Genomic DNA, 17,396 nt, shown 5'->3' with positions numbered 1-17,396 from the left:
TTCAGCTGCTGTTTTTTCGTTTTCTTTATAGCAAGACTGTCCTGATGAAGGAAGCAGTGCAAGGTCCATGTTTCATCCAGGGTCAGTGCTCCGAGTCGCTCAGCTCTCCTGGACCCCTGTGGGCTGGCCCTGTGGTTAACCTGGGTCCGTGGCATAGCTGAGCACGTACCAGCCCGCCCTGCTCACGTCCGCTGAGAGGGACAGCACTTGAACACACCGGCAGTCACACCTGAACACAAGCCATTTCCCGTGATGACATTCCTCTTCCCCTCGGAAGCTCAGGCCCCGTTTTGTTATATTTAGATGTGCAACTAATACTGTGGACTAGTTCCAAAAATCCAAGGCAAATGGACAACTCCAAGACCTGGTAAGCAATTTAGCTCTCTGTAAACCTTAAGCAGCAAACAGGCTTAAGTGGTACCCTCCCCACCCCTGCTGATCTTGTTTTCTTTTCTTTAACTGTACAACACTTATAAATAATTTTTTTTAAAAATGGAAACAGTTATTGTGTTTCTTGACTTTAAAAGCAAGCTGCCATTGTGAAATAATTCAGGAATGTATGGAGAGAACTAAAAACCCATTACCCTGCTAACCAAAGATAACCACAGTTACCTGGGCCTTAGGAGTTTGTACTACGTGTGTAAGATACATATTTAGAAAAACTTTTATAGAAATGTACTTGTGCTTTATACACTATTTTATAATCTGCTTTTCTCATTGAATAATATATCGAAGACAAATTTTTACAGGAATTAATATAGCTCTAAATTCTAACTTTCCATGGTTCCACATTATGATTTTTAATACGCTACCGTAGGGCTGTATCATAACTGATTTTTTAAAAAATATGTAACCTGCTCACTGATCCTTTGAGGTGCATGGCTTCAGGCTGCAGACTGCGCCAGGGCCAGGGACTGAGCAGGGCTGTCAAAAGGACAAGTAAATGACTGTGGGGGATGAAGAAACCCATCTTTCCTCTCCAGGGCCCCTGGGTGCTGAGCTGCCGCAGCGCGGGGCTACAGATCAGAACCCCAGCACCCAGCGCAGGGAGGGAGTCTGCGCCCTGCAGCTCTGTGCGGGTGGGCAGAGACGCACCTGGAGGCGCTCAGCCACGATCTGGGTGAGTAGGTCCTCGGGAAGCACACAGCTCATGAGCCCAGTCTCACCTCCGATACTAGGGCTGACGCTGAGCCGGCGCTGCGTCGGCCCCGTAGGGAGGGGGCTGGAGGAAACCTGTCGAGCGGGAGAAGGATGAGGAGTTAGAAGCCAGCTTGGCGTCTCAGCAGCTCTCACACTTACAAGCCATATGACCTCGTGGAAATCATGAGGTCTCTCTGTGCCTCATTTCCTCATCTGTAAAATGGGGATTGCAGTGTAAAATGGAAAATGCCTATGTTCCTTAAAGAATTGCTGTAAGCTTTAAGCAGGGACACTGTGGAAGGTGTTTTGTATATGTACCGAACAGCATGAATTTGTTCATTCAAGAAATATTAATTGAGCACCTCCTCTGCACAAGGGACCCCTCTAGAACTAGGGATACAACAACAAACAAGGCCGGCAATGTTGCTGCCCATGTGGTCCTTCTTGCAAACGGGGCAGACAGAAAAGGACCATGTGAATATACAAATCAACAACAGTCTCAGGGAGTGACAAGTGCCAGGAAGAAAAGCATGAGGTAAAGGGACAGAGAGCGGGGACAGAGTTGGACAATAAAGAACGAGAAAGGTCCTGAGAGAAGAGTCTTTCTGTGAGGGAACCGCCAGCTCCCTCCACACAAGCGTGCTTGCTGGGATCTGGGGAGCACATGGGAGCCCAGCATAACTGGACTGAGTGAGCGATGGGGAAGAGGGCCGGGCTTCACGGAAGTCTAAGACATAGTCAGGGGTGAATATGCAGGGCTTGTAGACCACAGTGAGGAATTTGGATTTTATTCCAAGTATTTTGGGAAGTTGTTGGCATGTTTCAGGCAGACATGTGATCTGAGTTTTATTTTTGAAAGACCATGGTGCTTGCTGTTTGGGATGACAAGAGTGGAAGCAGGAAGACTAGTCAGTTACCTAGTTAATTAGAAGTTACTGCACTCCAGGAAGGAGATGATGGCGGCAGGGATGAGGATGGTCATGGTGGAGGTGGGGAGAAGTGGCTGACACTTTCCTTTGCATCCTATCCTACCAGGACTTGGGAGGGGATGTGAAAGAAAGAGGGGCCCCAAGAATGACTGCTTGAGTGTTGGCCTGATCAAGTTGGAAAATGGGAAATTCATTTATTAAGAAAGGAAAAACTGAGGGAAGAGCAATTTTTTTGTCTTGTTCTGTGTTGGGAGTGGGCCAGAATTACTTCTCAGACACACAAATTTTGAGAGGTCTCTAAGTCATTCAACAGAGATACTGAATGTGAGTTTGGATGTATGAACCTGAGCTGGGGAAGAAATTGGGGTTGGAGAAAGAAATTTGAGGGTCACACGCATACTGAAAATATTTAAGAACTTAAGCTATGATCTGGATGAGATCACCTATGGAGAAAAGGTAGCTAACAAAAAGAAAAGAGTAGATGACTCCGTTCTAGTCTAGTCCAAAATCCTAAGGATCTGGAGGAGGTGGAGAAGCTGGAGGAGAGGAGGGAGTCTTTAACGGGGCAGAGGGAAAGTGGAAGAGTGTGGTGTTCTGATGGCCGGGAAGCACTTCCAAGAGGAGTAGTTATCAGCTGCTATGAGGTCACAGGAGATGAGGACAGAACACTGGCCACGGGATCTGGCAAGATGAATGCCAGTGACCTTGAAAGGAGTGGTCCTAGGGGGGTGGTAAGGACAATGGCCTCCCTGGAAGAGGTCAAAGAGAGAATGGTGGTGAGGATAAGGAGGGAGGCCTGTGGCAATTCTTCAGAGGAACAGCTGTGAAGAGGAGTTGACGGGAGGAGGTAGTAGCTGGAGAGGGATCTGGGGTCTTGGGGCAGTATTTTTTAAAGATGGGAGGCAATATAGCATGCATAGATGCTGATGGGAAGGAGCCACGAGACAGGGCAAAAAGCAAACAGGAGAGAGGGGATGACTGCAGGAATTCAGCTGTTGAGTGAGAAGTGGGGCGGGGGGGCAGTGCCCAGGGGCAGGGCCTTAGATGAGAGCTGGGGCAGTGACTCCGGCAGGAAAGGCGCGGCGCTGGGCTGGGGTACATCCTGGTTCGTAGAGCTGGTGGTGGGAGAATCAGGTGGTCATCTTCCAGTGTTACTGCTCCCTCCATGCAGTCAGGAGAGAGATCATTAGCTGGGAATGGGGAATAGGAAAGGGCCTGAGAGGTTTGGAGAGTGATGACCTCCATAAAATAGTTATCTTGAAGAGAAGGAGGGCAAATTTACTATGGCAGACCAAAGGGTCTATTTGAGATTTGTGGTCTTAAATTTAGATGAAGACCGTTCAGGAGAGAGGAGGACTGTCTCTAGCTGTGTTCAGCCACCCTGCATGGAGGAGGCGGAGAATCGGGTTTACCAGGGCTGAAGTTTTGCTTGGAGAGTATGAAGAAGGGGAAGGAGCAAGGGAGCGCCTACAGTGATAGACACAGTTTCCAAACGGGCTAAGAAAAGAAGCAAAGGGGTGGTAGGGAGTGAAGAAGTGGACTGGAGGTTTGCACGCGACCAATTACTTCCTGGAGTAAGTCATCTGGAAAGTTAGAAGACGTGGTCAGGAAATAGGATGTGTAATGCAGAGGTCTTGAAGTTTATGGGTAATGATGAACAAGCTCTAGAACATGAGCATAGCAGTGAGTACCTGACGAGGCTGTGGAATTGAGAAGTGTGAGTGTTGGATTAAATGTCATTCAAAAGACCAGGCTTTCCAGCGGGTGCTCTCCTAGAACATGGTGACTTATAAATAAATGACCTTATATTACAGGTCATATCTTCATTATACGACATATTACAAATTTCTTCCCACTTGCAACATGACTAAACTTTCTGTCATTGGAGAGTTCACGCTTTAGGAGAGCTTTAGAAAACCAAACAGCCAACTCTGTGTGAAGCACGCTGACAGGGTGACTGTTGTTCGAAGCATGAGTCCTGTCACACTGTGGCAGCCGCACAGGGGACAGGGCAATCTTGAATAGGTTTTAAGTTCCCTATTTATTGAAAAGGGATTGGGGTCAGAATTAGGATTTTCTGCTGCCTTTGATATACTCTCAAAAGCCTTACTTCACTGTCCAGATGGAAGGAGCCCAATCGAAGAAAATGGTACCCCATGACACCCTGTTTAATACAAATATGAGTTCTAAATCATCCATAAACATCTAGGTAAAAACACCATATTAGATCTTGAGAAAGGGGGTTAAATGTTGCTGCAAAAGGAAGTGATCAATGGCTTCAATGATCATTCAGTCAAGAAGGCTCAACTGAAGTGAAGATCAGAGACGTCATCTGGCACAAATTCAGCCCCGAGGGGGGTCCCATCCTATCTGCATACCTCCTCTCCCTCAAAGACCTTGGTTTCCACTCTGCTTACTTGCCCCATCCAAACTTCAACCTGCCTGATCTATCCAACATGTGGGCCTCCTCTCCTGGAAGGGCCTTCACTCCTCTCCGTCGACCTCAGAGACCTCCTCCGAAATGCCCACCTCTCCCACTCCTCTTACTACGCTCTTGGACGGTAACAAGACCCACAGACTCTTCCTCTCTTCCTGTCTCTCCCCCTCTGCTGCCCTCCTCTTCATTCCTTCTCTCTGCAGGCTGGGCTTTCCGTGTACTGATGCCACTCTCACCTACCCTGCCCCTTGTTCTGAGCACACTCCTGCCCCTGCGATGAGGACTTCGTGCTCTCCCTCTGAATAAAGGCTGCCACTTGCCACTTAGGGAAATCTTACAACTGTGAAGTTATGGCTTCCTGTCCCAGCTGGGACATCAGCATTGCCAACTATCTTTTCTTTTGTCTGCCACGCATTTCTGGTTTTATTCCTCCCGGGGGACACATCAGTGCTTTGCCACTCTCCTCAAGTGCGCTGTGCAGCACCGACCTCCCCGATGCCTCCTACAAAGACTTGGCATCCCACACACGTGCTAGAGACCTTCTCCAACCTCCACTCTCCACTGCCTCCCTCACTTACAGCTGGATCTGTTTTCACCTTCACTGACGCTGGAAGAAGCTGGCCCTTGTGTCCTTTGCCTGTGCTCCATCCTGCACTCCCCGTCTTCTCCGGGAATCTCGTTCCCTCTTGGGTGGGTCGTCACATTCTACCCCCCGAGGAGCTCCTTTCCTTAGAGACTGCTTGTGCCTCCACCTCCTTTCGAGAAAGAACTCTCCTGATCCTAGGTTTGCTCCTCTAACAACTAGTCTTTTTTTCCTTTTCTTTTAAACATCTTGGAAGCCCACGCTCACTTGACTCCACTTTCCCACCGACAACACATCACCCGCCTGTCTTTCACGGTGCCATCCACGGTCTCTTGCTACAGCACCTGCTATCCTGCCAAGATGGTTTCTCAAAGTACCTTGGCCGAGGCTCAAACTCCCTGACTTCTTTATGACTTTCTAAGGGTCCTGTGCAGCAGCGCCCTCAATTTACGTGAATGGTTTCAACCTGAGCATTCCTTCAGAATTAGGCTGAGCCACATGAAACTGCTGTTGTCAACCCAATTCTTTTTACAAACGTCTTTTTTCACCAATCTCATTTTATTGCAAATATTTGAATGTGTGGTTATCTCCTTCAAAAGGCTCTTGGTGCAGCTTGAGCACAGGGATTTTTGCCTCATTTATCTTCACTTTGCTGGCACTCAACCCGGTGCCTCACGTTAAAGTTATTGTGAACGCCTGCCGGATGAACACTCCTTTCAGGACCGGCACCATGAGCCCGGAAAGGGCACCCCAGCAATGAAGTCGTGCTGGCCCGGCTGCAGGACCCTAAGGACGAAGGGCAGGGGGAAGGAGGGCCCCAACCCTCCGTCTGGGGAGCCCTGATTTGTACCTGCGGCGTTTCAGATGCGTGCTGGTGATGCTGCTTCTGAGAGCCGGAGCCGTGGCTCTCCGCCTTGCTCTTGGAGATCATCACGCTCCCACGCACCGTCTTTGCTGGTTTAAACTCAGGGGTCACCAGGGTGGATTCTGAGGTCAATTTGCCCAGGGTCTCACTGCTCAGACGTGTTTGTCCCATAGCAGTTTGGGCCGAAGCAGCATCCTGGGCTATACAGAGAGAGTGGATTTATATTAAAAGTCACCTGAGGATACTAAGGAGATGATGGTGGGGATGGCACGACACCTAGTATGACCGGTGTGATTCTCTTGAGGAACACAAAACCGCCTCCATCTGCAGCTGCCCAGAGTGGCTGGGAGAAGAGGCTCCAGGCCCCAAGGTGTGATGACAATGGGCCTGGAGTTCAGGTTCCTCCGTGGCCCATCTTCCCAGGGAACCCCATGTTAGTCAGCCCCACATTCTCTTCCATCCCCAAGAGCAAGCACTTCTGCAACTGCTGGTACACGACGGCCCTGCCCTGGGACCTGATGAGGCTGTGTGCTAGGCAGCTGCAACGTTCCTCCAGTGCATGGGCAGACTTGGTTAGGCTCATTATTCCTTGTTGACCATTTCAGCAAATAGGCCCTCAGAACTCCCTGGAGAGTCATCACTATGCCTACTCTGCTTACCTTTTCATGCATCTTTCTCTGTCCCTCCCCCGGGAGCTGATTATAGGTACAAGGACTCCATAGTGCCCCTGGAGGTGGGGAGGGGGCAGGGGGCAAAGAGCCTGAAGCCACCAGTGGAGCAGTGGTACCCGCGTTCTGCAGGCCGGTCCTGCGTTCATCCAGGCCCCGTCACCCCCAGTCCCTCCAGCCCCCCGTCGCCCGCCGCCCGCTCACGTTGCCCTGAGTCCTGTGCCCGCCCCGGCCATGGCCCTCTTCACTGATGGCTGTGCAGTCTCTTCTGTGCCGTCCTTAGGCCTCTCAGCTTTCCCTGTCCTCACCATCATTCTGCCATATCTTAAAAAGCCAGCTCTTCCCGATATAATATGTAATAATACATAATATATAATATATAATATATAAGAGTTTTCGTTTTGCCTTTCATTTCTGTCAAGACACCATCATTTCACCTCTTCTCTTTCCCTCACTGCCCGACTTCTAAACCAGTTGTGTGGACCACATCTGTCCAAAAGACATGTAATATGTGTGTAATTTAAAATTTTCTAGTAGTTGTATTAAAAAAGTACACATGGATTTTAATGGTATATTTTCTTTAACCCTATATATCCAAAATGTGATTGTTTCAACATGTAAACAATACATAAAAATTGTTACTCCGTTATTTTATAGCCTTTTACTCATACTACATCCTCAAAACAAAACAAAACAAAAAAACACAACCCACAAAAACCCTTAGCAGCACATTTCAGTTTGGACTGGCCACATTTCAAGTGGCCAGTGGGTGTGGTGTGGGGCAGGCAGGATTGTCCACAGCGAACAGCAAGTACAGGTTTGGGGTTAACCCCTCCATTGAACGGGCTTTCTCCAAAGTGCCCAGTGACCTCTGAACTATGAGCCACAGTAGCCTTCTCGCAGGGCTCATTCTATCTGTACTTTGAGCAGTCTCTGACTACATTTGCTGACTGATCTGATACATTTTGGGAAGTCTTTACTCCATGTCTACTCTGTGCTAGGCACCATTCTAGGTGCTGGGAATACCTCAGTGACGAGAAGTAACCACATCCCTGCTTCCAGCTGATATTCCTTGGGCTATAACTGGCAGCATGTTATAAGTCAGCCGTCAACTGGGCATGGGGAGAAAAGCCCAGTGGGGGACACAGAGAAGATACGTATTAGCAGGAGGGGTGCCGGGCACTTGACCACAGAAAGTCAGGGGAAATGGATCTTACCAGACTCTTCTCCTTCCTTCATGGACTGTTCTATGGCAGCCCTGATGCAGAGCTCCCGGGCCCGGATCCCCGGGATGTTTTTGCCATCAGAGATGGCTTCAAGCACGATGGAGTCAATGTTCAAGCAGGCTGCGTTGTAGTATTTGGCCATGCTGACTGCAGTCGCCGACTTCCCTGCAAAAAAGGGTCAGGAGGTTGAATTTCCCGGCTCTCAGTGGCTCAGTGTCTCAGACAGAAGAAGTTTCTAGAAGAGAGACCCCTGTAAAGTGATCTACGTGCTTTGCCTCTAAGTCTCTCCTGTGGCCAGAGGTGGCAGCAGAAAAGAGTAGGAAAACCTGAACCACGTGGATTCTGGTTCTCATTCCACCACCTGTGTGGGTGTGATGGCAACACACACCCTCTCTGAACGTTCTCCTCAGTTGAAAGGTGATTCTATCAGATGATCTTTAAAAATTTTGTAGCTCTACGGGGTGCCTGAGTGGCTCAGTCAGTTAAGTGTCTACCTTCGGCTCAGGTCATGATCTCCAGGTCCTGGGATCGAGGTCGGTCTCCCTGCTCAGCGGGGAGTCTGCTTCTCCCTCTCCCTCTACCCATCCCCCACTCTCAGGTGCTTTCTCTTTCTCTTTGTCTCTCTCCCCCAAATAAATAAATAAATAAATAAATAAATAAAATCATCAAAAAAAATTTTTGTAGCTCCACTCTCTGATTCTAATAGGAAGACTTTTTTGGTTTAAAGAATAACTTATGTTGATCTCCCCCCCCATTTCAAAATATCTGCTCATTAAAAAGACAGCAGAAAATTCAAATGACAAGAGAAAAGAAAAAGAAAAGATCCATAATTTGCTCATCCAGAGACCTTACAGTTAGCATATGGCTGCTAAGTATGTATATATAACTAATTAATTTATATTTCTTGGGAAAAAGAAACAGGCTCTGTGGTAGGCTGAAGAAGGACCCCTCCCAAAGACCTCCACATCCAAATGCCTGCAGTCCATGATTATGTCACCTTACGTGGCAAAGCTGCTTTGCAGTTGCAATTAAGTTAAGGATCCTGATATGGGAAGTTATCCTCGATTGTCCGGGTGGGCCCGATGTAATTCCAAGGGCCCTTACAAGAGACAAACAGGAGAGGACAGGTGATGTGATGATGAAGCAAAGGAGGAGAGACTGGAAGATGCTATGATGCCGGGTTTTGGTTTTTTTTTTTTTTAAGATTTATTTACTTATTTATTTGAGAGCAAGAGAGTGAGAAAGAGAGAGAGAGACAGCATGTGAGTGAGCAGGGGGAGGAGTGGAGGGAGAGGGAGAGAATCTCAAGCAGACACCTTGCCGAGCACGGAGCCCAGCGTCGGGCTTGATCTCATGACCCTGAGATCCTGACCTGAGCTGAAATCAAGAGTGAGATGCTTAACCGACTGAGCTACCCAGGCGCTCCTGTGATGCCGGTTTTGAAGGCAGAGGACGGGGTCCCAAGCCAAGGAATGCAGGTGACATTTCTAGAATCTACAAAAAGGAAAGGAAATGGATTCTGTGCTGTGTGCCTCCAGAAGGAATGCAGCCCTACAGACACATGTGAGATTTCTGATCTTCAGAAAGAAAGTAAATTTGCATTATACCAACTTACTATGTGTGGGGCTATCTATTACAGTAGCAACAGGAAATTAATACAGACTGTAAATCCTAGGTATGATATTTTTTCTCACTTAAAATGATGTCTCGGGAACATCTTTCTATTCATTCAATACACTTCTATGGCACTTGGAAAAAATTGTGGTGATATACATACAAAATTTACCATTTTAACCATATTTAAGCATACAGTTGAGTTGCATTAGTATATTCACATTGTGGTGTGAGCATCACCACCATCAAGCTCCAGCACTTTCTCATCTTCCCACATGGAAACTCTGTACCCATTACACAATAAGCTCCCACCCTTCCCTTTCCCCAGTCCCTGGAAACCACCACTCTGCTTCCTATGAGTCTGACTACTCTAAGTACTGCATTTAAGTGGACTCATACAGCCATTGTCCTTTGGTGATGACTTCACTTAGTGTAATGTCTTCAGTATTCATCCATGTTGTAGCAGGTGTCAGGATCTCCCTCCTTTTTGAGGCTGAATAATAGCCCATCGGACCACATTTTGTCTTTCCATTCGTCTGTCAATGGACGGTTGGTCTGTTTCTAGATTTTGCCTATTGCGAGCAATGCTGCTATGAACATGGGTGCAAGAAACACTGTTTTTAGTGGCAAAATCACTTACGTTATGAATGTACTAAGGCTTAATTAGCCGGTCTTCCATACTGAATGCTTCAATTGCTCCCCATTTTTTATTATGGAAAGCAATGCTGCAGTGAACATTCATGCAGTTAATCTTTGTCCACACCGTTAAATATTTTCCTATTTCTATAAATTTATAGAAGTAATATTGCCAGTTCAAAGGGTTTGCACATATTTCCCCCTCTCTTTTTAAATGATTTAATGTCTTGGATTTTTCTCTAATATTTTAGTATTTTTAAATTACTGAAAGAATTTAAGCTCAAACAATTCAGAGATGCATTAATTAAAAATAAGGGGTTCCTGCTCTTTCTCTAATCCTGTATCTCTGACGTTGGCAACTGAATAGTTTGGGGACAGTCCTGTGGTATATAAAGTTCAAACAAAAGAATCTTCTATTGTCTCAAAAATTACACGTGCAAACTTCACCTAAACCCCAAAGGCGCAACCCTTCAGGGCTGTGCATACCAGACAAGGGTGTCCCATGGACGATGAGGGCAATGCCTTTCCTGTTCTTGGCCATGCGGCCTTCTGCAGAAATATCAATGCCCAGGTAGCGAGCGATTGCCTTGCTTACTGGGTTGTTCTCTACTTCTCCAACTTCTTCTGTGGAGTGGCTGTCAATGCTCTGTAACTTGTCAGCTGCAAAGTAAAAATATATGTGTGCAAGTGAGTGCACGTGGACACACCCAGAATTCACATGGTCTGATGGAAAGGGGAACAACTTTTCCTTTTTTTGACACTGTTGTTTTATAACGAAAAATCATCTGCTGCAAATGTTCTCACTCCCCCATGCGGCATATGGGAGTGCCTTTTTTGGCTAATAATTTGTCCACAGCTACTAGAATTGAAAATACAGATACTGTCTGACTGTTAATTCTATTTTGGGGGATTCTGCCCTGCTGAAAAAACAATACTAGACACTAGCTGAATCTGCAACATGACAAGAAATGGCTGAATAAGTGATGGCGTATTCATACTGCAGAATTAACACCCAGTAGTGCTAGAAGGCTTGAGGGTGCCTTTCAGGGAGAAAAGTGAAAAGGCTCTGGACAGTCTTCCCACCTCTGCATAGAGAGAACCAGTACCAAAACATTAAAATGCTTGTTTACTTTGAAACATTATTTTTTCCAGGCTTTCCTCATCTTCTTCTTCATCTGGGTAGGTCTTGGACTCGACCGTAGGAAGGTGCCGCTCTTCCAGATTGGATGTGACCGAGATCCCTCGGCTCAGTGAGGTCCTCTTTGTACCGGCTGAGGTTCCCAGATCTGACGAGTGCCCATCTTCCTCTTCTGCCAGAGACCCAAGGACGAAAACACACATGGGGAAGAGTTGGGACGGGGGCAAGGGAGATGGGGACAGAAAATGAAAGAGAGACAAAATGGAGAATCATTGACCTGCTCACCATCACCCTGGACATGCCAACCCCAAGAAATAAGAATGGCAGTCAGTTGGCTATTAAGAAGTTTCTCTGCCCAGAGTATTTCTACATTTTAACATTAAAAAAAAAACACTAAAAATTATACAGTTGCTCCAGGAAATTTAGAAAACTCGGAAGAGCAAGAATTATAAAATTCATCTGCAAAAGAGACAGAAAGACAAAGAAATGGTGACGGAGAAATTGCAGCTGCATTTTATGATACCAGTACAGGAGAGCTCCAACTTCTCAGGTTGTTCCTTTCTCATTTTTCAAAGCTTAACTTGGGATCATAGTGTATATTCCAATTTGTAGCCTGTTTTCCCCCTTAACTTGTCATGAACATTTGTCCACATTGTGGCATTGCTAAGCACATCTACCATTTTGTCTGCCCAGCACCCTCCCCACTGCTACTATCCCACAATTCCAATGGGGGCACTGGGCTGTGATTGCACGAAATGACCCCATTTACCCCAGGGGCCCAAGACATTGATCCTGGGAGTCATGGGGCATTGACATCTGAGGTGGAGAGGTTGGAGCTCTCCTACGACTGGCCTCGCTGGCCATGGTGTGGGAAATAGGGAGGACAGTCTGCACATGAGAGCAGAAGGAGCAGAGGCTCAGAGAAGCCCTGGGGAAAAGTAGAGTATGCACCTCCCTGGCCCCTTCGGGATCTCTGGGTCCTTGTTTTCCACTATCTTCTAATGGGCCAAATGAAAAGATGAACCTATAACTGTACTGTTGTAAGGATGGGGACAAAAGCGCCAGGGCCCCTCTCTGAGGTCATGATGCCCTTAGTACCTGGCAGCCCCTGCAGCTGTCTGCCCCAGGCCATCAGGCAGCAGGTTTGAGTTTCAGTGTCTCTCCTCCACCTCCTTCCTGACCCTAGGGCTCTCAAAGACAGGGCCTCGTTTCACTGATCTGTTTACCAAACTTAAGCTCCGTTCTTGGAACATACATTGTGGGTGCTTGTTACAGGCTTAATTGGTTCCTCCAAAATTTGTAGGTTGAAATCCTAACTCCCCAGTACCTCAGAATGTGACCATATTTGAAGATAAAGCCTTTAAAGAGGCAATAAAGTTAAAATGAGGTCATACGGTTGTCCTACTCCATCTACACTCCAGTATGACTGGTGTTCTTTGAGAAGAGATTTGGACACCCAGAGGGAAGACCATGTCAACACTGGGGGAAGACGGCCATCTACAAGCCAAGGAAGGAGGATCAGAAGAAAACCCTGCTAACACCTTGGTCTTAGACATTGGGCCTCCTGAATTGTGAGAAAATAAACTATTGGTTAAGCCACCTCGTCTGTGGTCTCTGTGATGGCAGTTCTAGCATCTGAGCACTAATGGTGCTCAATGATGCTGACCAGGAGATGGCGGGGAGAGGTAGTCTTCTCTCATCTTCTCCTTTTAGGACAAACTAGTATTCTCTGACTAGTTTCCCTGAGAGGCAAGACAAGCCCAAGAGTGGGAGAAAATGGACTCCATGCAATTCATTCATTCACTCTCACAGCACGTATTTATTGGGCACCATGATGTATCAGGTGCTGTTCCACACTTTGGGTTTACAAGTGGGGAATGTATGATCACTGCGTTTATGGGGACTTCTCATTTGGGGGGCAGACAGGTATGAAGAAAACAATTACACAAGTGATGGCTGTTACACAGAAAAAGAGAGCAAGTCTCATCAGGGAGGGCACATTTCCAGGATGAGGGCATGGTAAGCAGGAAGGAGAAGCGAGCATCATGCCACAAGTCATCCAGCAGGAGCTGTGATGCTCAAGTGAACCCAAGGGAGCCCATGGGTGGATGATGGGGTAACTCAGGGGCACTGGGCCAGAAGGGGCAAGTTATAAGAGCACAGTCCAGCTTTATGATTGGGGTTTGGCTTTGAGGACCATGGACAGCCAACCTCTTCCTTGTGTGAGCCCCTACTCTCTCTTTTAGGGCAGCAAGTTATAGCCTGTGTGAGGTGTTACTGCAACACCTGGGCATACACAGAAGCTGTGGAACATAGTGGTTACCACCAGACTCCAGAGTCAGAGAGATCTGGGCTTGGATCCTGATTCTACCCCTTCAAACTGTGGACCTGGCCTCTCAGTGCTTTAGTTTCTCATCTATATGTGTAAAGCCCTCAACACAGGGCTTGGTATCTAGCAAGTATTTTTCTATACTACGTTCAGATGGGTTTTTAAAAAAATTTATTTAAATTCAATTTAATTAACATATTCTGTATTATTCATTTCAGAGGCAGAATTCAGTGATTCATCAGTTGCATACAACACCCAGTGCTCATTACTTCAAGTGCCCTGCTTAATGCCCATCACCCATTGTTTTTAAGGCTTAACTCCCCACTAGACTCTTGTGAGAGGAGAATGTACCCCTGTCTCCGCATTCATACGGCAGGGATTAAGGGTTAGAAACAAAGTATGTGAGGTGCCTAGCATGTGCCTGGCACCTGGCAGGTGCTCAGGAACCGGCTGGCCTCCCAGCTGGGATACATCCAGGGCACCAGGGCAGAGCCGGAAGCCGGGCTCTCGGCACTGAGCTCTCACCATTTTCCTGGACCAGACTCTCCAGATACTTGGCCTTCATCTGCTCCTCTTTTAACCGCTTCATCTCCTTAAAGTACTCGTACAGCTCTTGGGGCAGCTTCTCCCCGGGGACGCGGGGGGGCAGCAGCAGGGTGTTGTAGGAATCATAGCCCTTCAGCGTTCGCAAGATCTGCAAGAGGAGGATGGCAACTGCTGTTGGAAGAACCTGGAAGCTTCCTCCTGACAGCCCTCAGAGGGTCTGCCGACCCACCTTGTAAGACCTTGGCTCCTGCCTGAGGCTGGGGTGTCTACCATGGGCCTTTGGAGAGGTCTAAAAAGTAAGGCTGGCCCTGAACCTGGGGATATCGGATCTTGATTTTTGCCCCATTTGAGCTTGGGCATTTCACATGTGGAAGAGAATTTTCCTCTTGCTTTACAAATAACATATACTGTTTTTCTTTTTTTTTTTTTCATTGACAAAGTACCAAACGCCATTATCCACTTTGAGTGACACGTTCTTGAAAAATCCTGTAATGAGCAATGTTATACAAGGAAGGTGGCTGTCTCATAAATAGAGGATCCAGGGAAAAACTGGTAAAATAGTGTTAAGTGTGTGTGTGCATGAATGTGTGGGGGAGGGGTGGGGGTTAGGGAGGGAATGTGTTTTAGGGTTGTCAGATGAAATATGGGATGTGCAGTTTAATCTGAATTTCAGATAAACAACAAATAATTTTTTCAGTATAAAAATGTCCATATAAAATATGTCCTATGTTTTTTTATCTGAAATTCAAATTTAACTGTGTAACTTGTTCTTCTTTCTTCTAAATCTGGTAACCCTAGTGTGTATGTATATTTATAAGACACAGTACAATAAAGTTCTAGAAAGCAATTGCTTCCTATACGGCCTAATTTATGTGAAAAATCTGTTTTGTTGAGTAACCTTTCTTTCTCCAGGATCACTATTTTTAGTTGTGTGAAAAACCACTGTTAAGAAGCTCATTCTAAAATTTATATGGAAGAACAAAGAGCTAAGAATAGTTGAAACACCATGTATGTTAATTATGCTTGAATGTAAAAAAGTGGTTAAAAAAAAAAAAAAGAGTTGGGACACCTGGGTGGCTCAGTTGGTTAAGCTTCTGCCTTCAGCTCAGGTCATGATCTCAGGATCCTAGGATCGAGCCCAACACTGGGCTCCCTGCTTGGCAGGGAGTCTGCTTCTCCCTCTCTCTCTGCCCCTCCCTCTGCTTGTGCTCTCTCTCTCAAATAAGTAAGTAAATTTTTAAAGAAAAGAGTGTTAGAACACTAATGAAGAAGAATAAAGAGAGAGGATTGCCCTACTAGATATTAGGACTTTTAAAGCTGGAATAACAGACAGCATGGGATTGATATTGGGAGAGACTAACTGACCAGTGAGATGATTTGAAAATGAGAGCTTAGAATAGACCCATTCGTTTATGGACCATTGATACAGGACACAGCTGGCATGACAGGACAGTGGGGAAAGGAAGGAATATTCCGAAGACTGGGTGGTGCAGACACACAAAGGTCTGGCCAAATTGCTTCAACTGTGACAATTCTGAAGAGCCAGCCCAGCTTTCTGTGGGGTCTGCTGAGGGCTCCGCTATAATCCCATCACAGCTCATCTCTCTGCCTAGGTCTACTTGCCTTATTCTTTCCTGGTGTTTCTCCCGAGAGTGTTCCCTATGAAACCTGCATGCCCATCTCAGAGTCTTAGATTCTGCTTTCCATTGAACCTGGTCCACAGCAGAGGATGCGGTGCCAACTTAAGCCATTGAGCATTTCATGAATACCTAATGAAAAGACTCCCTTCCAGAGGGATGAATTCCCATTCTGAGAAAAACTCCTAGAGGCAGAATCTAAATTGGGCAGAGCATAAACACTAGATGTAAAGAAGACAGAAGTCTCAAAGGCTGAGTTGGGGGAGGGTCTGGAGGAAGTAGAACAACCTTAGCTAAGCCATTCCTAAATTCCTGACCCACACATTACATGAGATAACAAGCGTTTGTTGTTTTAAGTTGCTAAGCTTGGGAGCAATCTGTTTTGCAGCCATAGATAACTAATTAATATACAATAAAAAAACTAAGCCTCAGACTTCATGGGCAGCATAGGAGAAAACGGTGGAGCAATGCATTTAAGATATTCAAGTGCAAATGTGAGTGAAATGTCTTGTATCCAACCAGACCTAACTTTAAGCATAAAAGCCACAGACAGTTACCAACATGTGTGTACTCAGGGAATAGTGTTCTCGTGACTCCTTCCTGAGGAATCTACTACTGACCACACAGTGGTGACTGGAGAAGCTTCACCACAGGACTAGTGTTGAACATTGAATACATGTAAATATAGAACCAAAACTAAGGGACAGAAATTAGGTTCTAACATCCTCATGTTGCAAGCTCTGACATGACAGACACAATACAAGGAGCAAAACATGGAGGGAGTGCACCTGAGATGATTACCCAGTAAGCATTAATTGAAAAGAATATCCCTTTAAATTAGAGGGTGGTGAGGAGAGAGAAAAAGAGACTAGTAGCTAATTTCATAATTGCCCACAGTAGGGAACTAAAAGGCAGTCTCTAAAAAGTTGATTACATCAAAAACTAAGGATATACTGTATGGTGACTCACATAACATAATAAAAAATTATTATAAAATAAATAAATAAATTTAATAAAAAAATAAAAACAAAAAGTTGAATACTAAGGGTATTAGGTAAAGGGGTAGTTTATACAGCTCAGCCTCAAGGTGGCAGAGCAGGGTAGAGATAGTAAAAACAGGCTCGGATGCATCAGTGGAACAGAACAGAGATCCCACAAACAGATCCAAATGAATAAGTCAACTGACCTTTGACAAAGCAGCAAATGCAATACAGTGAGCAAAGACAGTTTTTCCAAGAAACAATTGCAGACCTGGACATCCAGATGCAAGAAACCTAGATGGATCTGACACCTTTCACAAAGCTTAAAATGGATCATAGGCCTAAATGAAAAACGTACAGCTATAAAACCCTAGAAGGTGCCATAAGGGAAAATCCAGATGACCTTGGGTGTGTTGATGACTTTTTAGATACATGCCAGAGGCACAGTCCATGAAAATAATAATTGATGAGCTGGATGTCATTAAAATTAAAAACCTCTACTCTGCAAAAGACCATGTCAAAAGAATGAAAAGACAAGTTACAGAATGGGAGAAAATATTTGCAAAAGATACATCTGATTAACTTCTGTTATTCAAAATACGTAAAGAACTCTTAAAACTCAACAATGAGAAAACAAACTACCCGATTAAGAAATGGGCTAAAGACCT

At 45.9% G+C, this 17,396-nt stretch overlaps 1 protein-coding gene across 1 annotated transcript in view; it reads right to left on the bottom strand.

Moving 5' to 3' along the window:
- HYDIN (HYDIN axonemal central pair apparatus protein) overlaps nt 1–17,396 on the bottom strand; it is a 375,249-nt gene that overhangs the window by 98,745 nt on the left and 259,108 nt on the right. The window contains exons 37-42 of the mRNA XM_057314225.1: nt 14,091–14,259; nt 11,229–11,408; nt 10,585–10,758; nt 7,840–8,013; nt 5,940–6,154; nt 1,096–1,233 (exon numbers count right to left, since the gene is read on the bottom strand). Of these exons, the coding sequence (XP_057170208.1) occupies nt 1,096–1,233; nt 5,940–6,154; nt 7,840–8,013; nt 10,585–10,758; nt 11,229–11,408; nt 14,091–14,259 (1,050 nt within the window). The remainder of the gene's footprint in view (nt 1–1,095; nt 1,234–5,939; nt 6,155–7,839; nt 8,014–10,584; nt 10,759–11,228; nt 11,409–14,090; nt 14,260–17,396) is intronic.

This window comes from Ursus arctos, unplaced genomic scaffold (genome assembly GCF_023065955.2).
Source record: "Ursus arctos isolate Adak ecotype North America unplaced genomic scaffold, UrsArc2.0 scaffold_19, whole genome shotgun sequence".
NCBI lineage: Eukaryota > Metazoa > Chordata > Mammalia > Carnivora > Ursidae > Ursus > Ursus arctos.
Note: the sequence above shows the minus strand (reverse complement) of the source record. Positions and strands in the feature narration are given on the sequence as shown.